This window comes from Corythoichthys intestinalis, chromosome 13 (genome assembly GCF_030265065.1).
Source record: "Corythoichthys intestinalis isolate RoL2023-P3 chromosome 13, ASM3026506v1, whole genome shotgun sequence".
NCBI classification, from domain to species: Eukaryota; Metazoa; Chordata; class Actinopteri; order Syngnathiformes; family Syngnathidae; genus Corythoichthys; species Corythoichthys intestinalis.
Window position 1 is genome coordinate 22,584,466 of NC_080407.1, and position 26,116 is coordinate 22,610,581.

The window sequence follows — 26,116 nt, forward strand, 5'->3', positions numbered from 1 at the left end:
TCGCTGTCCTCTTCCCAGATGTTTGCCTTTCAACGCCCACTCAAGAACAACCCTATATGTCAACAATCGGAGTTGCCTAAAACAACAAAACCATAATACAGGGTGATTAAAAAAGTACCAAAATCATCATGTGATTAGGCCTGTCGCGATAACAAATATTAGTGTTTGATAATTATTCTCATAAATTGCGATATGCGATATTATTGCGCCCCCCCCAATTTTTTTTAACCAATTTACAATAACAACAATAAAACAACAACAATATTGATACCGCACAGAACCACAGAATAAATAAAATGTGTTAAAAAAAAATGTAAAAAGAGAAAAAAAAATTGCACTTAATAACTTAAGCATTTAGCCAAATGAAAACTTTTCCCCGTCATAGCTTCTGCAATGGTGTTCCATAGGGATGCAAGGATACAGTTAAGTCACGGTTCCGTACGATTTTTGATACGGGGGTCACGATTTTCGATCCGATTCAATACATTTAATGCTCTGTAAAAAAATATAACAATTATATTTTTTGTTTCGGTTTTTTTTTTTTTTTTGCTAGCGAGCAAAAATTAAATTGCCATCATATAAACATGCATTTTAGTGCATAATATTTACTGTTTGTGCTTACTTCTTACTGATCTGAAAAATGTTTGTACAAAAGTGCTGAGAACAATCTTTACTGTTTGTAAAGTGAGGCAAGGCACACTGTTGATTGCTACAGCTTTCTTAGCAACTAGGTTTACTACATGAGCAAGACATCCTATTTGTGGTCCGAATCCATCTGTGTCACGTACTGAATTAACAATATTTGCAACATTATCTGTAGTCACTAGTATGGAATGATTTGGCCTTCCTAACTTCCATTCAGTCATGACAGTTTAGAATTCATCAATGTAGTATATGGACTACGTGTCCCATAATCACTCTGGGCTCACGTAGCCAATGGCATGGGACAAGCACATCTAGTGTGCCATTTCATGATATCTAGTGTGTGCGCGCATTAAAAAAGTTAACAAGCGCCGCTGAAGTCACGTCTGCTCATTACTACACAACGACAGCATATGACACAGCGCTCTTAATTTCAATCAGCTGTTTATTGTCAAAGCGAGGTTGTTCGTAGCAGCCTAGTCGGTAACAATGTTTTGGCGGACTTCGTTGTAAATATCCGGCGTTGTGCCGAAAAACAGCCACCCGCGTGAAGTGTCACTCCTGACGGGAGCGCCCATACGTCAACGACACCGGCGCACTGTAGATGGTCCACAGTCACTCCGGAGCACTGATGCGGCCGGTATACATTGAACAACAGGATATAATGGGAACGATTGGCTCCGGCGCTAGTTTTTGCCGGGCTTGGAACGAAGATGCATTTTGCGCAGTTGGTAACGAGGAATCCGAACTTTTAACAGCACGTCTGCCGCACGCGCGCACGCACGTGAGGCGATAAATCGCAGCGGAAAAATTACCGCCTTCATTTTTATATATCGCGTGATAAATGGAATTATTGCATATTGCGACAGGCTTACATGTGATAGATCAAAAGATTATATATATTATTTTAAAAAGTTACAGAACTCTAGCTTGGTCACATGTTCAATATTCCCAACAAATAAGCAGCACTCTACTATATGCAGCAGGATTCAAAATGAGGGGGAAAAAGTAGCGGCTTATAGTCCGCAAATTACGTAACTTCAAGTTTTTAAATCAAGTGCTCTAAGGTGACAATCACCGGCAATTTAAATACATGAAATAGTACTTGAAGTTATGTTCAACACATTTGCCTATGTCAGTTTTATAATGTTTTTAATTTTTGACATATTGTGTGATGATTTAGGCACATTCTTGTAAATAATTGCCATACTGCTACTGCTTTTTATATTGACATGCTTTTACGCTCACAATGCATTACTGTTGAGATGATATAGCCGCTTTCCTGAAGTAGAACTAAGCTTAGAGTATATAAATATTTGCCCAGTGGCAAAATAAAGCATGCAGGAATCCACTTACCTCAGTGGTTAAAAGTCTTGGTGTTCACTTGCAACGATTTATTGAGTTCCTGAAAACTGTTCAGCTCCGATTCTTCCCTGCATTTTGGGGGCGAGAAGTCGCTTCGTTGCCACACAAAAAAAAAAAAAAAGCGGTGAAAAGACCGATGTGATATCCCTCCGCCCAGCCAGCTTGTTCTCATCTCTGCAAAGCAACCGAGTTACTAATGTTGCTGTTCTTACTGCAGTTATTGATATGCAATGGTAAGTTTTAATAACTTTATCCTGAAAACATAGCCAACACTATTGATTGCATGCTTCATCGATGATTCTCCTGCGTGCATATGTAATTTTTTTTTTAGTATGCTAATTGGCCATATTGTAGGGTGACCATATTTTGATTTCTAAAAAAGAGGACACTCAGCCCTGCCTCAAGATACTTGAATTTTACTCGAAGTTCACTCAAAGATGCCTATATCAGTTGAATATATTTAAAGTGTGCCCCCTCACTCTGGATGGAAAAATGCGGTTTGAAAAAAAATAATGACTTAAAAGGAAAAAAATATATATATATAAATATATATAATGCAGACCCACAGAAATGTAGTCCAGTCAATACACATACACACAGTACGCTATGTGCCAACTAAACATTTTTATAAATTACTATCACCATTCAATTGATGTTCTCATTCAATGTTCTAGATAGCACACAAACAAAACCGAAATAAACTGACAAACTATTCAATCAGCATGTTTCCAAACGTAGCAGTTCAAAACTACGTTTCCCATAATGCCTAGCGAGGTTTACCTTACTGATAGCTAGCTGAGGCAAAAATCAAACTTTGCAATGAAAGTTTACAATCATCGGCAGCTCGCCCATGCGACACCAAACAGGATTTTACAGTCAAAGACTCAAAGCTCCGACAGAAGTCAACAGTTACCATTATATACGTATTTATCATTTAAGAAAAAAAAACAGGCATTGTGGCCAAATCGTCAACCCAGTAGATGGTGGCAATGCCTCATGATAGGGGTAAACTGCCAACAAAAACAAGAAGAACTACTACTTCCCTCCATTCTAGTAGGAGCCATGTCAACTACTGCCACCCAGCGGCCGGAGGGATTCTCTTCAAATTGGTCCCGTAAAAAATCATAAAAACCGGACATTTTTATAAATTTATAAAACCCGCCCGGACCACGAGGACACTAAGTGAAAGTTTGTCCGGGCAAAAGAGGACGTTTGGTCACCCTACCATATTGACTTGCATTAGCATAGCCACTCCGGAGCCCTGAAAAATAATAGAAGACTAACAAACGATACGGAATATTTTAAAATCAACTCCACTGACTAATTAACCGCCCTAACTCGAAGATTAAGCCTGATGTCAAAAATTATGAACTCCCCCTTTAACTGCTCTCGGCTGTGTGCGACGACGTCTTTGAACAGCTTTTTTTTACCCGGAAAGGGCCAGAAGAGGAGCCAACAACACAGTCCATTCTGCATAATATGTGGCTAAAAGCTAGCAAACGAGGCAACAAAACCGAATGCACCGAGAGCATCGTGGCTGCGACTAAGTTTTTGGAAAGGCTGCTGTTAATTTTTTGTTTTTTTTTTAAAGGTAGACTACGCGTATGGAGATAATTTTCTGCCACACATTGTCGGTCCAGGAAAATAAGGCCCACATCACACTGGTCCGTAGCGCAAAAAGCTTGAGGAAACACTGGTGTACAGTATACGTATCATCGAAAGTGAACCAACCTTCAAGTCTGCGAAGAACAACTTTTGCGTGCATTATTTTGCACACAGTCGAATCTTGGTGACGTGGGGGCTCCTCTTTCACTCCACAAAGTTCCTCTTGGAACTTTTCTGCAGTCGGTGTAGTTCTCGCGAACATATTTCTCACTTAATTTCTGAACGCTTGACGACGTGCCTTGCAGCTTTGTTAGCGGTTGGCCAGTTAGGCTATGCTAGGCTAAAGTAGGCGACAAAACTTCAACGAATGCCCAGACTTGAAGACTGATGTTTGACTTCGTAATGTGGCTAATGCTGGACACGTCGTCGAGCCTTCGATTTAGTTAAGTGGCTGAAATCTAGGAAAAACAACACGTGCACAGAGAAAAAAACTGCTCCGCTTTGGCCAAGCCTTTTCATTTCCGACCAATATTGCATGATGTGAAAGACCGTCTCCGCTCTTCTTCTTCTTCTTCTTCTTCTTCTTCTTCTTTTTGTTTATTGGCAGTTTACCCCTCGGTGCCGTGGGGCATTACCGCCACCTACTGGACCGACGGTTTAGCACGAGACCAGGCAGTTACAGACTAAAAGTAATCCCTCCTGACAACCAGTGAAACACACCCAGAGTGTAGACAAAACCCGAGCCAAAAAAATTGGATAAATGAAATACTAACAACCAAATTAAATACTAATGAATTACCCTCTTCCTATATCCTGTCCAACAGCCCTGTGTCCCTGAGAAACTTTATTAGCCCTTTTTGAATATCGGCCCTTTTCATCTGCAGAACATTTCCCATCCCAAATGTCTCTTCTGCCTGGTGCAGCACCATTCTGAACCGATCCCTCTGCTCTCCATACTTCCCGCATACCATTAGAATGTGTTCAACCGTTTCACGCTCCCCACAGTGTTTACACTTCCCATCTTTGTGTTTTCCTATCCTATGCAACGAATCATTTAGCCCCGTGTGCCCTATCCTCATTCGACTCAACACCACCTCCTCCCTTCTGCTTCTCCCCAATCTCCTTCCCACACCCACCTGTGACTGTATTGGGAATAAATGTCTCCCCGTTTCTTGTGCTTCCCAATACTCTTGCCACCTCTTTTGTATGTACCCCCCAATAATGGATTTCCCTTCCGCTCTACTCAGGACGCCCTGCCTTTCTATCCCCGGTGCTCTCAACGATTGCTTGGCCAGGATGTCCACCACCTCATTTCCCTCAATCCCCACGTGCGCCGGGATCCATACAAACTCCACCCTGAGCCCACCGTCTCCACTAGTGTTGTATCGGTCGCGAACGATTCGTTCTTTTTGAACGAATTGTTTGGGTGAACGAGACCGAACTAATCACCATCTGCACTGATTCGTTCTATGAAGTTGGTGGCGCTTGTTCGCTGCGTGGGAGGGCGTTGAGCAAGCGGCAGCTTCTTCTGACATCGCACACGACCAATCAGACGCCAGCCTCATCGCGGGCAGGGGAGGGAGCGGAAACAGAATCAAGGCGTCTGTCACTCATTTCCACGTGTGGCCAATAAGCAGCCAGCGTGCAGGCAGGGGGGAAAGACTGAGTTTTGTCACTTCCCGTTCAGTGATTCGGTCCTCCGGTTCCTGACCTAGCTTGCTGCTAACTTGACTTTCCAGTAATGACTATGCAGTGAACGAGTCATAAAATGAAAGGAAATGACTTTGTCACATATTTGTTAACGTGGAGCCTATCAAATGCTGCTCAAACAGACAAAAACACCACACAAATCTAGCGAGCATGGTTTAGTGTTCTACTTTTCTCAACAGACTCGGGACTGTACCTATGACGATATACTATCAAATTTACAGTAATTTAAAACACGCGTAGCTACGAGGCAAGCAAAAGCTGAGCTGCGGTCGCTTGACGGCAGTGAAGCGGGCAGAGAACTGTCACTATATGGAGGCTTCATGGCAGCGATATTTACCTCATATGTGCACAGAAAAAAAAGAATATTTAGTATGATCACCATAATACTGATTTGCAATGAAACTGTATATACATGTCAATTTTTTCCGAGTGTTTTATTTTTTTTTTCGTGTCAGAGGGTGTCGGTTGGTTTGACAAATTATGTCAATCCGTCCATCATGTGCTAATCAAGCGCCCAAAAACAAAGCGCGCGGACACGGGAGATGTCGCAATATGTCTACATTTTTTTTTAACAGACTAATGAGAGTAGAAAGGCGACATCATAAAGAGCAAACAATTATTTCTCATCAGCATTTGACGATCTGAGATGCGGGGACGACAGGGGAGCTGACCGGATTATTTTATTTATTAATACCAGTGCAAAAATTCAATACGATCATCTTAATAATAAAAAACAAAAATACAACAAAGCGAGAGGTAAATATGATGTGTTGGTCGTTCCATATTTAGAAATTAAACTTTCGATTTATTTTTATTTTCGTGACAGCAAGCATGCCGCGTTGGCTGGTAGCAGCAGCATTGTATATGTGAGCAAGATCATGCTAAAGAAAGTCCGTGCGCCCCTGACCCCAAACCCCCACTTCCCCCTCAAAAGGAAAATGTTTAACCGTGTCCTAAATCGAAATGCAAGCACGAGCCATGACTTTGAGCCCATAGAACTAGGACAGACGACGTGGAAGTTCTCCTCGCTTTTGCAGCAGCGGGAGGGAGACGAGGCTGTCTGTGAAAGCAGAATGATATTGCCTGTCACTCATTTCTGAAACTACGACGAGTGGTCAATGTGCAAGAGAGGGAGGGACCAAGCAATGTCACTTCCCGTTCAGTTATAGACCCTACCCACGTGACGTCACAACTCCTTCCTCCTGACTGGTGCCGCCCAATTGTCCGTCAACACATCATGTTTACCTGTTACGGCTACGTACATTCCTCCTATTTACGACGTGTTTTTCTGCTCGTTAACATTAATAATCAAAATGGTGAAGGCATGTGTGGCGGTCGGTTGCAATAACAGAGAAGATAGACGGAGAAGACGGAGAGACTTGAAGTTCTACCGGATTCCGAGAGACCCGGAGAGAAGAGAGCGAGATGGGCTGCTGCAATTCGACAAGAAAACTGGGCTCCAAATGATTACCACAGATTATGTAGTAGTCATTTTATATCTGGTAAGATGCATTTAATATATATTTAGAGGATTTTGGGCTGACAACCACAATTAAGATCATTGCTAGGCTAATCGCCGACAACATACACGTATGTATGTATGTAGTGAGAGTGCTATCGCTAAACCATATAAACATTAAAAGCCCTAACTCCATTGACAAACGACATGAAATACATTAGACTTGACTGTGGATGTTAGCAATAACAAAAGATTTTGAATTGAAAATTTCGTAACTCACCTTTCCAAGCACAAGATAGATTCCTGCCGAATTTTCGTGGACGAGGACCTGTTTCACCCAACCAGCAACGAAGTATTTATAAGCCTCCAAGCTCTTAAAGTTTTTCAAACTTTCGTGAGAATAGGCTGACTTTGTGTGGACAAGATAGTTGTACATATCAGGCTAGCTAGCAGATGTCAGGCAAATACGGCGGAGACAGCGGGTTGAAAAACATCGATTTAGGCATCAAATATGGATCTGGCGAATGGATAAACTGAAGCTTTTCCACATAACGCCTTTTATGCAACTCATCAAGTGAGTTTACGGCATCCGAAAGCACCGGGTCTTCCATGAAATGCATTATAAATTGCTCGATCAATTGAGACCATTGATGATACAGACACAAAATGACGGACAAGGGGTCCGAACCATACAGCGAGCACGTGATTTTGTGACGTCGGTGGGTAGGGTCTATACTGCGAAGCGGTCTTTGGTGATTCGTTCGGCAACGTCACTTCCCGTTCCTAACCGAACGATTCATTTGGGCGGGGAGTGAGATGAGGGGGGCGAACGATTCGTTGAACGATTCGTTTGAACGAATCTTTTTACTGAACGAACCGGAATGGATTCGTTTACTCAAGTGAACGACAGATCCCGTCACTGGTCTCCGCTCCAGCCCAATCACTCCGTAAAACCCGCCTATCGGTCTTTGTCAGTCACGTGCCCAAACTAGCGGACGCGCCTCCATGCGCCATTTTGAGTGTACCACGGATATAAACAAACCAAACAGGAGTAGCTCCGACGCTACATTACTGCCTCCAACTTCATCGCTGGATATAAAAAAAACTCCCTCGTTTATGGTATCAGCGCTTACATTTTAAAAACTATAAATCTCTCGAAGCTCACGGACATTTCACGAATGGCTGGGTGCATGATCTCTTTTCATTTAGACCGCAGGACTGCGAAAACACAGCCGTCACTCTCATTGCTCCTCTGACAAACATGATACAGCTCTTACTTGAACATTGTTGAACTTGAATTGTACCTTGAATATCATCTTAAACATCACATGACTAAAACAGGTGCAGGAACTGTCATAATGACACGCAAATTCATGTAGATTGCACAATATATTGTTTCAATGTTGACATTGCCATGCAAAGATGTGCACTTCTCTCAATGCAGGACTTGTCATGTGAAGTGGGACAAATTTACTTGAACACGTTATTGTACAACTAGTGTTATTTTACTTCGTATGCACATATTTTATATTTCCTTGTTTTGCTATTTTCTGTTTACCATTGTGCTGCTGCTGTTTTGACAATTTTAGTAAAACATCTAAAAAAAAGAAAAAAAAAGTAAAACTGTCATGCTTCTTGTTTTGTTAGCAAACATCGTATTTCCTATACAGTGTTTATCTCCACAACATTGCTTGAATGTAATTAGTAAAGAAAAGTACTTTTCATTATCAAAACCAACACCAGTTCTTTATGTACTTAAGAGAGGCAAAGACTCAAGAAGACTGAAATTGTCATTGAGATACTTTATTAAACAGGTTTAGGTCATCTAAAAACGTATAGACCCTACTCACATGACGTCATAACCACGCCTCCGCGCCATATTGTCCGTCTACTCGTCGTTTTGACGCATTACAGCTACGTAAATTCCTCCTATTATGGCGTGTTTTTCCGCTCGTTAACATTAATAATCAAAATGGTGAAGGCGTGTGTGGCGGTTGGTTGCAATAGCAGAGAAGATAGACGGAGAGACTTGAAGTTCTACCGTATTCTGAGAGACCCGGAGAGGAGAGCGAGATGGACTGCTGCAATTCGACGAGAAAACTGGGCTCCAAACGGTTACCACGGATTATGTAGTAGTCATTTTATATCTGGTAAGATGCATTTAATATATATTTAGAGGGTTTTGGGCTGACAACCACAATTAAGATCATTGCGAGGCTAATCGCCGACAACATACAGTTTCAAATTCAAGATGCTTATTTCTTCCACCATCATTACATTTTGAATAATATTTAGCTGGTACCAAGTGAAAGAAGCTGGCCTCGTCTACGGATCATCAGTTAAACAGGTGTGTCCAAACCTTTTGCAAAGGGGGCCAGATTTGGTGTGGTAAAAATGCGGGGGGCTACCTTGGCTGATTTACATAGAACAACATATTTAAACAAATGTTAGCAAGCCCTTCTGTGTGTCACATTAGCTTCATTTTTTTTTAAATTCATAATTTCAACAGTCTCGTCTTTGTGGCTCTTGCGAAATACTGCTGCTGTGAAATGAAACTAGTTTCAAGTTGCTATAATTTCTCGCTACGTATCTTGTAATGTTTTCGTACATTTCAGCGTGTCTTGTAATTATCGCGCACATCGAACTCTTTGAAAACAGCGACTGTCTCTTTGCAAATGAGGCAGACACCGTTGTTGTGTGTTTTATTGAAGAAATAGTCCAATATCCACCTATCCTTGAAGCGTCGGCCATCGCAGTCAACTTTTTTTTTTTTGATTGTCGCCATTTTAGAAATCACAAAGGGTAATGTTGCTTAGAGTGCTGCTCTTAATGTTTTTCAAAGTTTCGTGAGAATAGGCCGAGTTTCTGTGGAAAAGATAGTTGTAGATATCAGGGTAGCAGATGTCAGGCAGAGAGGGCGAAGACAGCGGGTCGAAAAATATCGATTTAGGCATCAAATATGGATCTGGCGAATGGATAGACTGAATCTTTTCCACATAACGCCTTTTATGCAACGCATCCAATGAGTTTACAGCGTCTGAAAGCACTGGGGCTTCCATGAATTGCTCTATAAACTGAACGACTAATTGAAACCATTAAGAATAGGGCTAAACAGAGACGGACAATATGGCGGCCGGATACAGCGACACGTCATTCTGTGACGTCGGTGAGTAGGGTCTATAAAACTTTGCTTGCTCAAACATATTATTATTATTATCCAACATTGTAGCTTCCTCACATTCACATGGAAGAATCATGCTTATGGGTTTGGTTCCTCTTAAGAGCTTATACTTCTGACAAACATTTCGGATGACCTTTTCACCATGGATTCTCAAATGTGCTGTTTTCCGAGTTTCCGCCACATCTCTAGCTGCTAACTGACAGTGGCCTTTTGTAAATGCTGGGAGTTTGACCTCTGCACACAACATCCCCCCACATTCCTGTATGTCAAAACCTCTGTCAGCCAAGACAATGTCCCCAGGTAACAAATTATCAAGAAAACCATTGTTCAGGGTTATATGCAGTGTTGTTAATCTTACTGAAAAAAAGTAATTAATTATAGTTACAAATTACTTCTCCCAAAAAGTAATTGCGTTAGTAACTCAATTACCTGAATGTAAGAGTAATTAGTTACTTGGCAAAGTAATTGGTGATAATTACTTTTTTTTTCCCCTCAAAAAAAAAAAAAAAAAAAAAAAAATTGGCCACGCTATGTGAAGTTTTTTGTGAAGGTTTTTGGTACAAATGGCCCGAGCCCAATTCTTTACCCTAATTTACCCTTTACCCTGAATCAACTGTTAAAAGTTGTTAAAATTGCTCCCATTATTGCATTTGTTCCCTTCTCTCTACTTTCGACATATGAAAGTTTTAAAACTGTTTTCCCATTTAAAGATAGATTCAAGTCCAGATTTTGCCGATTTAGAAGTATTTTAGATAAAAAGTTACTTAGGTTCGCTAGGAAGGTTCTCTACAACAGAGCCGTCCTAAAAAGTCTACTGCTTTAAGATGGCGGCTGTCTACTAACTCATTTAGTGCCATGCAGTGTTGTTAATTTTACTTTAAAAAAGTAATTAATTACAGTTACAAATTACTTCTCCCAAAAAGTAATTGCGTTAGTAACTCAGTTACCTGAATGTAAGAGTAATTAGTTACTTGGCAAAGTAACTAGTGATATATTTTTTTTTTTCTCAAAAAAAAAAAAAAAAAAAACAGGTCACACAATGTGAAGCTTAAAGGGTTTGGGGGACAATTGGCCCTAGCCCAATTCTTTACCCTCAACTTAACTAGACAAAAGGGTATTGCGATAACTAGCTAGTAACCTTTGCTATGTGTGGAAGTCATTTAAAGTTGTGAATCAATCGTTAAAGTTGTTAAAATTTCTCCCGTTATTGCATTAGTTCCCTTCTGTCTACTTTAAACGTGTAAGTTTTAAAACTGTTTCATCATTTAAAGATAGATTTAAGTTAAGATTTTGCCGATTTAGGAGCATTTTAGATTTTAAAAAAATTACTTAGGTTCGCTAGGAAGGATCTCTACATCAGGGCCTTCCTGAGAGGTCTACTGCTTTAAGATGGCGGCTGTTTACGAACGCATGTAGTCCTTAAAACATGTTGGCAATGCAGCAGTGTCTGTCATTTGCATCTAGTTCTATAATATGATATCTACCGTGTCATGTGGGTGTAGTTTGTCTGCTATGGCTGCAGTCAGGTATTATTGGAGCCACCTAGCATCGCGGTTGCAACGGCGTCTTCCCCACTCCTGCTCTGCTCTCGTCCCCGTGAGTCAGTTTCTCTCAGACTTTTTTTTATTCAACCAACTTAGTAACGCATAGTAACGCACGCCTTTCCCGCCTCAGTAACGGTAACGGCGTTGCCAAGATGAGAAAAGTAATTAATTAGATTACTCATTACTGAAAAAAATAACGCCGTTAGTAACGCCGTTATATTGTAACGCCGTTATTAACAACACTGGTTATATGTTTGTCACTTGTACGACCTCCCCAGCCTTTTGATAAGAAACAAATGGCTCCCTTGGGTGTAATACCTACCGTATTGGCCCGAATATAAGACGACCCTGATTATAAGACCACCCCCTCTTTTTCAAGACACAAGTTTGGAAAAAAAGACTTTTTGAAAACAAAATTATTTTTTATACAGAAAATAATTACAGTACATCCGAAACAAATGATTATAACAATATATTTGAGAGAAAAAGCATGTTATTTTGCCTCATTTAAATCTTAATATCTGAACATTTAAATATGTAAACTTAACTGGAATCACATTTGTAAATGAATGACTTCTGGTTTTTGAAATGTAAATAAACAAATCTATTGTGATAAAACAACAAAATTGCAATAACTGCATTAACCATCAAAGTGAATTCTAACTGTAATTGTAGTCTTGAAACAAATCTGAATAAGGAAAAACATTGCAATAAAGTAATGCCAACTGGTTAAACTTGAGATATCTGATTTGTCATGACAGAATATCGCTTCAATGATATCTGGCCCCATCTAGCGTCGTGAATGGGTATAACGTCTAGACTGCAAATATAAGACGACCGCTGCTTTTTAAATCTGATTTCAATGCAAAAAACACCGTCTTATATTCGTGCCTATACGGTATTAAGTACTTTGTAGTATGGTGGTGCTTGTAGCTGGAAAACATTTGGGCACGTGCTTTCAGATTTGATGGTTTCTCTGTGAAAATTTCAAAACAGTCAATCATCACAGTCAGTGTCACATCCTAAATGGTGTTGTGCGTCTCATCTTCTGTGATTAGCTGATCACTGTCTTCTCCAGCATCAGGTGTCCCCTTGTCATTCTGTTGGTGACTGTTGATTTCACCAGGTTCAGATGGTCCCTCCTTGGTCTGCAGCTCTTCAATGTTTGCATCCTGCTGGACCCCCATCTCTGGTGTTTGCAATGTCTCTTTCCGTAGCTGCTCACGCCTACATCGTCTTGCAGAGCGTGCAGTGTTTGTCGGTTTAACAGATGTAGGGATGGTGCCCAGTCTGGGTCAGTCTCCATCATTTCATAAGCTGGTTCACCTGCAATCACGTTAGGTTTTATTTAGAAAGTTAGGTAAGATTGGATGTTTCCATGGCATTTCACAATCATAACCACTTAATAAGACATGCTACCATCCCGTCCAACCATCCCATCAGATCACAAGAGGAAATCTCACGCATTGATTATTTCTGTGCATCTTGCTGTTTACCTTTCAAATCATTCACTCTGTAATGTTTTTATAAACTATGACTGAATAAATTAACTTAATTAATTTAATTGTGTAGCAGGATTTGTGTATTATTCGTATTAATTGCAGGTGTTTTAGCTCATTTCAGTTTATTTTATTTATATAGTAAGTTACGATTGCATATTATTTTGAAAATCGACCGGATCCACCGTATTTTTACACGAGTGACTTCCGGCCTGCCCGATCCTACCTAGTAGTATTGACGCAGGGGGGGCCGCGTCTCGCGTCAAAAAACAAACTGTTCTTTTCGCGTGCGTCGCGTTTAGCGCTTCTGGGACGCGTCTAACACGCGGACGCACCGCGACTGGTGTGCATTGGCTGATTGACTTTAACGGCCGCGTTTCGAAGCGTAATCGTGGCGAGATTGTTGACGCGACGTTCAAGTTGCTGGTGTGTTTGAGCCTTTTGTTATTTGACGCGAGACGCGGCCCCCCTGCGTCAACACAAATTCCCATGATAAAATTTGCCACTTCCGGTCCGCCATGTTTGTTGGAAGAACGATCGCTACTACGGGCATTACAACTGCAACAAAACTTAGGACTTATAAATGACTTACTTCAGGAATGGCAACGTGTTATAGAGATAGTTTGGGAGCAAATGAACGCCATCGGTATGACGCTAAGATAGGATTGATTTTAGGGAAGGATCCATATACCCTTCAAAACGAGGACTTTACCAAAGACCCAACATTCTTGCCGGCCGTCACTTATTTTGATATCGTAAATTACCTCATCGATGCAAAAAGTGACCTAAACACAAACGCGTTTAGGCTCAAGGCGTCCTCCTCTTAACCCTTGTGTGCTGATTTGTTTTTACGACGCATAGGAAAAAACGTCCCATTCTGGGACGTTGCCTTGAAGTGTAATATCAAAGTCATTTCTGAATATTATTTTGCTTGCGACCACTCAAAATGTTCAGTGGCATCAGACCTATCCATACATATACAGTTCTTATTTATTGTTGATGCCCTCTATGGACAATAAAAGCAATATTGTGCTACCTCATAACTATCGTTTATTGTATATTTTTGGGTACTGTCGCATTTTCCCCGATATTTATGATGATATATATAAAATCCAAACCAAAAAAAAAAGGGAAAAAAAAAAATTTAAAAGTGAAAATACTTGAAAAATACAGCTGTAGCCATTCGCTGCTGTGTCTTGACACTCTGTGATGCATGTTACATGGAGTTTTTGGAATCGAAAAGAGGTAAGTACGTGATAATATGTCGTTAAAATCATTGCGTCTTTAATTATGCTCTCTCATGCTCTCACCTCCAGTTAGGGTTTCGCTGTTTAAAAAAAAAAAAAAAGTAAATGCCCTCCTGTTCAAAAATTTTCTCCCCCCAGAAAATTGAGATTTTAAGCTTTTCAATGATGTATCACACATACATATAGGACAATTTTAAAATTTAGCCAAATTTGGGGTCCCAGAGCGGAACTTCAAGTCACCCGAGTGTTTTCCGGCATATATATATACATAAACGTTTTTTTTTAAATTGTACTTTGGGAAAAAAAAGTGAAAAAACATGGCTTATATGTATCTATTTTCCGTGCCAGATCCGAATAAATACATTGAACACACAAAAAAAAAAAATTCGCGGCACTTCGCGGTTTTTCACTTAATGTGGCAGGCTCTGGTCCCCATTGCCCCCAATAATGCAATTCCCTGCAGCTAGACGGCACAATGACACACAAACACATTTGAAAACTAAAAGGTCCAATAATACTTGGTTTTTAACACCCCCTTTTCACAAATAGTGCTTTATTCAACGTGACCCTGTAGCAAGTAAAAAAATAAAGCTTTTTCAACATACATATATTTAATTCCCAAAGTTAAATACACTACTGAAACGTTTACTCAAATAATTCGACTAACTCGATTTAAAAAATTGATCGAAGAATTTTCTCCACCTCTAGGAATTGTTTAATTTTGCCAGCTCTCAGCATGACAACTTTTAATGCGGAACAACGCGCCGACGTACTGATTGATTTCAACTATGCATGAAAATAGATGTAAAGACGAAGAGGCAGACAAAAGTGAAGAGAAAGGCACCAAGAAAAAGCAGAAAATGTCAAAAGTGTGGGAGCATTTCAAGCTGGACACCAAGGCAAACACTGTTTCATGCATTTGCTGTAAGACAGTAAATGTCTACATTTAGTAGCCACTACGGCACGTCTTCAATGCTGCAGCTCCACCGAAGGCACCCCATTTACTCCCAGAGAGGAGTAGCAATACTCGAGAAAAGGTCAAATTAAGTTAATGTAGCGCTAATAAATAAGACTTACGTCACTGTACTTTGCTAACGTATCGCTAGCCCTGCGGAGGGCTAGGTTTCTACTAATTATGACTACTGTCGATTCGTGGCTAACGTATTTTTCATACAGGCTTTATTTAATCTTTAAAAACTGTGCTGTAGAGTCATGAGGGTGTCAAATATAAAAATAATAAAGCTAACTGTCAATTCTAGCTTAGTAGTCATTGATGGATAAAACAACAAGTAACACTGGTGCCTAATGTGCTCAAATACAGCAGGTATCATACATTTATTTTGAACACTGCAAAAACTCTTACCTGGACTTACAATTTAGACTAGAACCTAAAATTAGCTTGACAAAAATGGAAATTCAATTGAGACACGTGGGGAAAACACTAAGTGATGTGTGATATCAAGAGTAATTACATTTTTAGGTAAGAAATAAGAATTTCTTTTTATAAGTTTTTTGAGTGAAGCAGTGATTTAAAATTTTTTTTAATTCTAGCCACAATTGAGATGCAATTGTTGGCTGTTTTCAACAATGTACATCTAAAATAAAGACATTGATTGTCTAAAAATGATTACAACTAATCAAAAACATCTAAAATATGGCAGAAGCATTGAATGGAGCCTAGTCTTACATTGGATGGAATTGAAATTACTGATATGAAGTGTAACACTAAACATGTACGTTAGATACGGAACAGAAGTAACAACATTGTTCCAAGAAGAAGGGATTTATGAAACTCTAAAATTGAATATATAAACTGGAGAGAAAAAAATGGCTGTGTCCATACAAATACTTTATTTCCAATAAAGCAAAGGATTTAAATATTTTACATATGATATAATGTATTCAACAAAATTTTCTCTTGCTAAATTTCTTGATATTACTGTGAACTCCAGTGGTAAAGTTTGGTACTGCAGAGCAATGGGAAAATGACGTTAGTTTGTTAGCATGCTTTTAAAGCCTGGTTTTAAAACCCTCGTTATATCTTAGCCAGTTAAAATAAAAATTCAGGCTTAAAAAACGACCCATATATACGTGTTTATATTTGTACATATTATTCATTTTTCTTTTTTTGCTTTTGACTTAAATACAAAATTAGTCGGGGAAAAAAAATACAAAGATGAGTGAAAAAAGGCAAGAATCTATCATAAAATGTGCTACTTTTGACATTTTCCACATCACTGTTGTATTAAAACCATATGAATATACTGATGAAATAGAACAAAAATAGGCTAAAACTATTCAATACAAAAAGGATTATAATGCCAAACGTAAGCCTGGTATTAAAGTTCAGTCATTTAACTCATTTGCTCCCAAAAACGTAAAAATATGTTCTAATTTTAATTGTTTCAGTGTCCCGAAGTTGTATTGACACGTCTTTTAGGTTTTTTTTTCCACAAGAGACATCTCTAGGTTCTGATGCAACTTACAGTGCTGCTCGAAAGTTTGTGAACCCCACAGCGATGGTCAGATTTTTTGTAAAAAAAACTAAAATAACCTTATTAAATGTTAAGTTATACCCAAATCCACAATACTGACATTCCAAATAATGGACTGAAACAAAAGAAATAGTTATATTGTCATTCTTTATTTAACAAAAGTGGTTGATTTAAGAAAAACTCAGATATCATGTGTGCAAAAGTATGTGAACCCCTTCAGTTAATAGGATGTTGCGCCTCCTTTTGCAGAGATTACCTCAACCAAACGGTTTCTGTAGTGACTAATCAGCCTCTCACATCTACTTTGGGGGATTTTTGCCCATTCTTCCTTGCAGAACGCAGTCAGTTGAGAGAGGTTTGATGGGCGTCTGGCATGAACTGCTCGCTTCAGGTCCCGCCACAGCATTTCAATGGGATTTAGGTCAGGACTTTGACTGGGCCAGTCCAGAACACGAATCTTCTTCTTTTTCAGCCATTCCTTGGTTGTATTGCTGGAATGCTTTGGATCATTATCATGTTGCATGATCCACCTTCTGCCAAGCTTTAACTTCAAAACAGATGGCGTCAGGTTATGTTCTAGGATTTGACAATATTCCTCAGAATTCATGATTCCCTGGACTATGTGGAGTTGTCCAGGTCCTGAGGATGAAAAGCAAGCCCAGATCTTGACATTCCCACCTCCATGCTTCACTGTTGGGAGAAGGTTCTTTTGGTGGTATGTAGTGTTGACTTTTCGCCAGACATGGCGGTTTTGGTTGTGACCAAACAGTTCAATTTTGCACCTACATCAGTTGATGAAAACTCTTTTTAATTTAGTCTCGACAACACAACTGTTAAAAAAACAAAAAAAAAAACTACCGAATTGATTGATTAGGAAATCAGGTTGAAATAATAGAAAATTCCAAAATGTTGAGGGGGTTCACAAACTTTTGAGCAGCACTGTAGCTCCAAAGCACAATGCTAAAAATCCATTTTAAAGCAATAAAACTGGCCACTGGAGGGCAGTAGCGCATTTGGTAAGACCCGCAAATCGATCCAACGGAACAAACGGCCGGGCCGCACAGCCGGGAATCCGGTGGAAGACAACCGAATGGACGTCCAGGATGCCAGGCGGCGGACGACCGAGCAGAACAACCGGGAGGACGCTCGGGATGCCAGGCGCTAGACAACCGAGTAGAACGACCAGGACCACTAGTGCAGCGGACGATGCTGTTGAGTCCGTGCCGCCCCTCAGCCTGAAACGCGCACAGCAAAACCAGTTTCCCCCCAGGAACACAAGTTCCCCAGGCGAACTCCGCCATGAGACAGTGGTCACCACAAAAAGAAAGTCTCAAAAAAATCTATTTTGATGAGACAGGCGGAGATAAGGGAAATGTTTACCCCAGCTGTCGTGGCCACAACAGCGTCATCTGTCAGTTCAATAGTTTAGTTATGTGTAAATAAATTGTTACTTTGCTATCAAAAGCTCTGTTTTTATTGTTGTTTATGTTATTTTGTCAAAGGAAAACATTCAGATGTTTGGGATGTCACAAAAGCATAAAAAGCTGTGTTAAAGTCAAAGTTATGTTTGAAATTTATGCTTTTAGAAAAAGCATTTCTGTTTTTTCATCAGAAATTGGAAAATTGCTCAAACTAAGCTATTTTCTAATGCTGATTTCTAAATAATGGAAAAAGATATGAACTAACTTTGTTTCCTGCTGAAAGAAGAGAGCCTAATCTTTCTTTTGGTGGGTTCCATGTTTATATAGCAATAGAACAGAATTTTCTGTGGGCCTTGCAAAATCAGTCAAAATCCAATTAAATGGCCGGGAGCAAAGGGGGTTGCACCGGTGAAAATGGCGGGGAGTGAATGAGTTAAATGTCAAATTTGGACGTGCATAGCCGTCAATGGCATAGCCTTACTGGGCTGCCAGTTCAATGTCAATAAGCTCTAATGTAAAGTGTATTATCAAAAATAACAGCCTCACGTTTTTCTGCCATTTAAAATGAATGTAAAATTTGGACTTGCATAGTCGTCAATGGCAGAGGCTTACTTGGGTGCCAGTTGAATGTCAATGAGCCCTAACGTAAAGTGTATGGTCAAAAATCACAGCCACACGTTTTTCTGCCATTTAAAATGAATGTAAAATTTGGACGTGCAGAGCCGTCAATGGCGTGGACTTGTATGGCCTGCAAACCAGCCATATAACCTCCCACAAACCAAAATGCATTTTGCCACATAACAAAAAAAAAGCCAAATGGCGAAAAAAACAGGAAAACCAGAGATATGATCCTTTTAATTTCAAAATAGAAATTATGAAGGAACGCTTCACTATTCAAACTCGGAAGTATTTTCTCCACTAGAGGACAGTCATGCTCTTTATCTTTTATCTTCTTTATGTTTATATTACTTTGATCTCTGTCTATTATAAAAAGCCAATGGGGAGAGCGGCTGTGGCAAGCGAGTCAGCATCGCACACCCAATCACGGGATTAGCACCAAGCAAGTCAAAGTCTGCGCAGCCAATCATGAGCGTGGTCCGATTGCGGAAGAGGAGGGCTGTTCACTGTTGTGACATGTTGTCGACTGTCACATTCTTCTGTTTTTTACCATCGCCTTCCAAGAAAGTCAGTAAAAAAGTAAGCACATTTTGGAGGTCTACCCTTGTCCCGGCCCACTTTCAAGTGCAGTTTATTTACTCAAGCTCGAGGTAAGCTAGTAGGGTCTGTAGACCCCAATCACCAACCTCACACAATCACGTGATCGCTGTATTGTGCCGCCATATAGGCCCTACTCACCTATGTCACAAAATGATGTGTCGCTGTATCCGGCCGCCATATTGTACCTATTTTTTAGACCTATTCTCATTGTTTTCAATTAGTTGTGCAAGTTATACAGCAATTCATGGAAGCCCCGGTGTTATCTGACGCCGTAAACTCATTGGATGCGTTGCATAAAAGGCGTTACGTGGAAAATCTTCAGTTTATCCATTCGCCAGATCCGTATTTGATGCCTAAATCGATATTTTTCGACCCGCTGTCTTCGCCCTCTGCCTGACATCTGCTAGCCTGATATCTGCAACTATCTTTTCCACAGAAACTCGGCCTATTCTCACGAAACTTTGAAAAACATTAAGAGCAGCACTCTAAGCAACATTACCCTGTGTGATTTCTAAAATGGCGACAATCAAAAAAAGAAAAAAGTTGACTGAGATGGCCGACGCTTCAAGGATAGGTGGATATTGGACTATTTCTTCAATAAAACACACAACAACGGTGTCTGCCTCATTTGCAAAGAGACAGTCGCTGTTTTCAAAGAGTTCGATGTGCGCGATAATAACGAGACACGCTGACATGTACGACAACATTACAGGAAAGATACGCAGCGAGAAATTATAGCAACTTGAAACTAGCACAGCAGCAGTATTTCGCAAGAGCCCGAGTGTCGAAAGAGAACGCCACAAAGACGAGACTGTTGAAATTATGTATTTTAAAAAATAATAATAAAGCAAATGTGACACACAGAAGGCCTTGCTAACATTTCTTTAAATGTATTGTTCCACGTAAATCAGCCCAGGTAGCCCCCCACATTTTTACCACACCAAATCAGGCCCCCTTTGCAAAAAGTTTGGACACCCCTGTTTAACCGATGATCCGTAGACGAGGCAAGCTTCTTTCACTTGTTACCAACTAAATATTATTCAAAAAATAAAGATGGTGGAACAAATAAGCATCTTGAATTTGAAACTGTATGTTGTCGGCGATTAGCCTAGCAATGATCTTAATGGTGGTTGTCAGCCCCAAACCCTCTAAATATAGATTAAATGCATTTTACCAGATATAAAATGACTACTACATAATCTGTGGTAGTCGTTTGGAGCCCAGTTTTCTCGTCGAATTGCAGCAGTCCATCTCGCTCTACACTCCGGGTGTCTCGGAATACGGTAAAACTTCCAAGTCTCTCCGTCTATCTTCTCTGTTTTTGCAACTGACTGCCACACACTCCTTCACCATTTTGATTATTAATGTTAATGAGCAGAAAAACACGCCATAATAGGAGGAATTTACGAAGCGGTAATGCATTAACATGACGAGTATACGGACAACATGGCGCGGGGGCGTGGCTGTGACGTCACGTGAGTAGGGTCTATTGTCCGTCATTGTGTGTCCATATTATCAGTGATTGTAGTTCTAAAGGTGGATTCACTTGCAAATTATGGAAGCCCCGGTGCTTTCAGACGCTGTAAACCCATTGGATGAATTGCATAGAAGCCGTTATTTGGAAAAGCTTCAGTAGATCCAGTCGCCAGATCCATATTTGATGCCCAAACCGATGTTTCCTCACGTCCGGTCCAGTCCTGTGCGTCAGAGCTCGTCCTGAGACCACAAAATATCCAATCTGACTCCAGTTTATGTCACGATGAGGAGTCGGGTACCCAAAATCGGCACCGGCCCGAATATAAATCGACATTTGGTCAGCTGAGCGTCACCGTTGTCATGATTGTAAAATGAAACTTGATCGGTGGTTCGACAACGGGCTGGTGTGTGCTAAAAATAGCCGCCCCGCATGAAATTTCCCCCCTGGCAGGAGCGTTTATTTATAACACTTTATTGAAGTGAAAACATCAAATGTTTTCATGGATGCATTACAGTAATGGATTTACGACTGTAAAATCAGTTTTAAATAATTAAATTACACAAAATATTAGTACTGTATTTTAGTAACAAATCGTGGACTGGGCCACATAACCATCTTTGAACAGAAATGTATTAGTCTACAGGTTTTCACGACCGTATCCCAATGACAATCACACAATTATGACATTTATTAGTTCAAGCAGAGTAAAATAATACATATTCGCGGTACAAGAAAGTCGTTCCCGTGTGGGCGCTCCCGTCAGGGGGGACATTTCACGCAGGGCGGCTATTTTTCAGCACAACACCTGTCGTTGCACTCACCTTCTTGCTGCGCGACCGTGGCGACAAGCTTCGTAGTCTCCGTCTGATGATGTCTGCGATCGTGTTGGCATCATATTGATGTTTTCGCCGCTGTCTAACGGCTGTCGACACAAACGCATCATGGACCGAGATAAACAAACCGTGCTGCTTTAGAGATTTGCCCTTTTAACAATGGGCACACAGCAACTACTAAAATGACCGTTTATCTTCTCTGTTACTGCAACCAACCGCCACATGCCTTCACCATTTTGATTAATCAATGTTACCGATTGTCAGGAAGGTTTTTGGGTTCATTTACTAGGCGGTAATTCCTTAGACAGGCAGAAAAACACGCAGTACGAGGAAGAATGTACGTAGCGGTAATATGTAAATACGATGAGCTGACGGACAATATGGCGGCACCAGTCGGGGGCGGAGTTGTGACGTCACGTGATTGAGGTCTATTGCGGACTGTGATATCAATGACGATAGTTTCCCGTTTCGGCCGCTAGATAACAGCATTCGTCCATTTGTTGTAAGCGAATTCAGTCATAATATGTTTGTTAGTGAATGTGTGCATTTGTATTTTCCTAATTAAATTGAAATTTATGATAGTAATTTAGCTTATTCCTTATTGTTGTATTGTTTATAGACTGATTTCATTCCCTATGGCCTGTGGAGTTACAATCCCTCATTTTTTTGTACATTAAGGAAGATTTTGATGAATATGAGGCAAATTAAAGCCATTTGAATTCAACAGCTGATTCATGTCACCTTTCTACCTGTGCTCTGATCGGCACATCATCCTGTTTACAATTAGTCCTTACAAGGAACTCGCCCTTTATCTCATCTGTTCTGATCTGCTTTTAATGTATTTTGTACTATATTATTCTCACTACTGCATCTGACTTCTCCTATAAATGTGATTCTTATACACAAATTCAGCTGCTGATTCTATGCTCGTTCTATTTTTATATTTTATTGGTATTTTTGTGAATGTGTTTCCATCCTTCTTTTAAAGTATCATTGAGCTTCATGAAAACCTGGAGTAGGTTGACAAATAGTTAAACCTAGTTTATAATGTTGGATTGATCAATTAATTAATTTACGTGAATTGGATTTTTATTAAGATTATTAATCTATCCATATTTGTTGTTTATGGTTAACCTTTTTGGGTATGTGTAATTACAATCAAAACTTTCTAATGTTGTAACCTTTCACTGTCTTATTTAAAACCATAGCCCTCCATTTCTTCCTCCAGGAGGCTACATCTGACAGTGGTGTCTCACAGCTCTGTTCGCAGCACTGTTAATCGATCATTGGATAACATGGACTCAAGTGGGCTTCGGACATCAACCCCGGTAAACTTGCATTGGATCACAGACACATTGGTGAATTCATCTCTACTTTTTCTAAGGATGTTTTTCTGTGCTTTTTTTTTTTGCCAGCATAATCGATAATTGGGAGGCAGTGGATGACCTAGCGCCGTTTGTTGGCCTGAATTGAACTGTCACAGCATTGTCAACACATAATATCTCCCACATATTGAAGCTATACTCCTGCCTGCATCCATCTGACAAGGCTTCTTCCAAATATTCATTAAAATAAAAAAAGAAAACGTTGCCTGGGCCCTAGAGAACTTCTCGCTAGTCTGCTGGTTCTGTCCTGGATAGCAAGCAGCTGAAAGGTTTGTGTCTGAGTGTTTGTGTCTAGTTGTGCGTGTCTCATCTGATAGCAATATACTGACGACAATCTTGCCTATTTACAGACTCTTCCACTCTTGAAGACCAGGAGCAAGGCAAGAGGGGAAGCCCCCCAAAAAAGGCGATATAAAGAAAATTATCAATACCAGTGCCAAAAATGTGGAAAGGCAAAAAATGCTCCACTGCTCATAGCCAAGTAAAATGGAAATGGTATTGACCTGATTCTGGGCAAACCATACAGGAGTGGAAAAATATGCTCTAAAGTGCTTAGGATTGTAAATATGATTTGAAAACATTCTTGCAGTTTTTTCAAAACAAAATATTGTGAATTTTGCTTGTGAATAATTGCCACTTCTTTTCTTGTATATTTTAAATATTTGCTTGAAATTGCATGTTGTAAATAGTGTTGGATGTGAATAATTCCTACTTTTTTCTTACATAATAAATATTTTTGAATATACAGTGCCCTCCATAATTATTGGCACCCCTGAAAAAGATGTATTTTTTAGCTTCTAATATTTTTTTAATTCAAATAATATGGGACCTTAATGGAAAAAAAGAGAAAAATCCAACCTTCAATACAAGTGCATTCATTCAGTGGGGGAAAAAATCCCACATAAAGAAAAAAATATTTGACATCGAATAATGCGTGTCACAATTATTAGCACCCCTGGTGTTGATACTTTGTACAACCCCCTTTTGCCAACAAAACAAGGTCTGGGGACTGAGATGGCCATGGGAGGAGCTTTATTTTGTGTCTGGTGAACCATTTCTGTGTAGATTTGGCCATATGTTTAGGGTCATTGTCTTGCTTAAAGACCCAGTGACGACCCATCTTCAGCTTTCGGGCAGAGGGCAACAGATTTTGATTTAAAATGTCCTGGTTTTTCAAAGCATTGGTGATGCCATGTACCCTAACAAGGTTCCCAGGGCCTTTGGAAGCGAAACAGCCCCACAGTATCACTGACCCACCCCCATACTTCACAGATGGGTATGAGGTGCTTTTCAGCATGCGCAGCTTTCGTGGCATGCCAGACCCACTTAGAGTGTTTGTTGCCAAAAAGTTCAATCTTGGTCTCACACAAAAATACACACGGTCCCAGGCTTCAACTGGGACCATGTGCTTTGGTCAGATGAGACCAAGATAGAGTGTTTGTTGCCAAAAAGCTCAAATTAATTAAAAGGTCCACTGTTGGAGCAATCATTAGAAGATGAAAGTAGCTAAACATTACGGTCAATCTCAATCGGAGTGTAGCTCCATGTAAGATATCACCTTGTGGCGTGTCAATGATCCTAAAAAAGCCCGGAACTACACGACAGGAGTTGGTCAATGACCTGAAAAGAGCTGAGACAACAAGTTCTAAAGTTACTGTTGGTAATACACTAAGACGTCATGGCTTGAAGTCATGCATGGCATGGAAGGTTCCCGTGCTTAAAACTAGCACATGTCAAGGCCTGTTTTAAGTTTGCCTATAACCATTTGGATGATTCAGAGGAGTCATGCAAACAAGTTTTGTGGTCAGATGACAGTAAAATACAACTTTTTGATCATAATTCCACTAACCGTGTTTGGAGGAAGAAGAAGGAAGAGTACTATCTCAAGAACACCATCCCGACTGTGAAACATAGGGGTGGTATCATCGTGCTTTGGGGGTGTTTTTCTGCCGATGTGACAGGACGAGTGCTCTGTATTAAAGAGGGGATAACTGGGGCCCTGTATTGTGAAACCTTCGGGAACAACCTCCTTCCTTCAGTCTGAGCATTAAAGATGGGTCGTGCCTGGGTCTTCCAACATTACAATGACCCAAAGCACACAGCCAGGAAAACCAAGGAGTGGCTCCATAAGAAGCACAACAAGTTGTGCCAAAATGTTGAAAGAGTCATATTGGACCACAAAAACAAATATGTCTAGAGCCGGGAAAAAAAGCCTTAAATAAGCCTAATAATGAAGGCAACACATGCTGTATGTATCTGTATTCGCTATATTAGCCTACGATCAAAGTGACTAAGTCGGCTAAAAATACATAATGAGCCTTCATGATTTAATGTTAATTTTCCCTGCAGTGCATCCGACATAGCATCATACAACAGAGTAGTCACACAGTGATACCTCAAGTTTAACTTCATTACAATATTAATTGTTTCATTGCTTTTATGAAATTATAGAAATACAAAATGGAACGTGCATAACATGCCCCTTATCTGGGCATGTCTTTGATTTTCTTTAATTTTTCAGTTTTGTTTTTAAAGTCTGCAAATAGGTGTTCTGATATGTTGATGAATGTCTGCTTCGTGTACTCACCGTCTGTGAACGGTTTTCCACGCTTTACTATCTCTCGGGTTGCAACAAAACATGCAGCAGTAGCAGTTGAGTTTGGAGATGCAATCCACTTCTTAAATTTATTTTTGCGCTCCTCTAAGTTCTTCAGAAATAATGGAATCGCACTTTTTCTCTCACTCCCAACTGGGTACTCTGCTGCCGATTTGTTTACAATAGCCACCTACCTGGCATGCCGACCTGCAGATATAAACATGTGTCGCAGGCTATGACGCAAATCGTAGTTGACAGAAATGTTGAAATTTGATATTTATTCTGCACATTTTTACAGCATTGGAAAACATTACGAATCTTTGTGTCATTTTTGTCCTCCTACAGAAACCCTATAAAAACAAAAAATATATTTCCTTCAACTAGACGTGCCGGTTACCGGTTTCACGGTTTACCGTGGTGTGAAAACGTCGCGGTTTCA

General features: G+C 40.1%; 2 protein-coding genes across 2 annotated transcripts in view; both read right to left on the reverse strand.

Moving 5' to 3' along the window:
• LOC130928078 (zinc finger protein 771-like) overlaps window positions 1-4,164 on the reverse strand; it is a 29,108-nt gene extending 24,944 nt beyond the window's left edge. Inside the window, exon 1 of the mRNA XM_057854306.1 lies at window positions 3,739-4,164. Coding sequence (XP_057710289.1) covers window positions 3,739-3,874 — 136 coding nt within the window. The 5' untranslated portion in view covers window positions 3,875-4,164. The remainder of the gene's footprint in view (window positions 1-3,738) is intronic.
• Window positions 4,165-12,013: 7,849 nt separating this feature from the next.
• LOC130928020 (oocyte zinc finger protein XlCOF6-like) overlaps window positions 12,014-26,116 on the reverse strand; it is a 55,839-nt gene continuing 41,736 nt past the window's right edge. Inside the window, exon 3 of the mRNA XM_057854196.1 lies at window positions 12,014-12,832. Coding sequence (XP_057710179.1) covers window positions 12,561-12,832 — 272 coding nt within the window. The 3' untranslated portion in view covers window positions 12,014-12,560. The remainder of the gene's footprint in view (window positions 12,833-26,116) is intronic.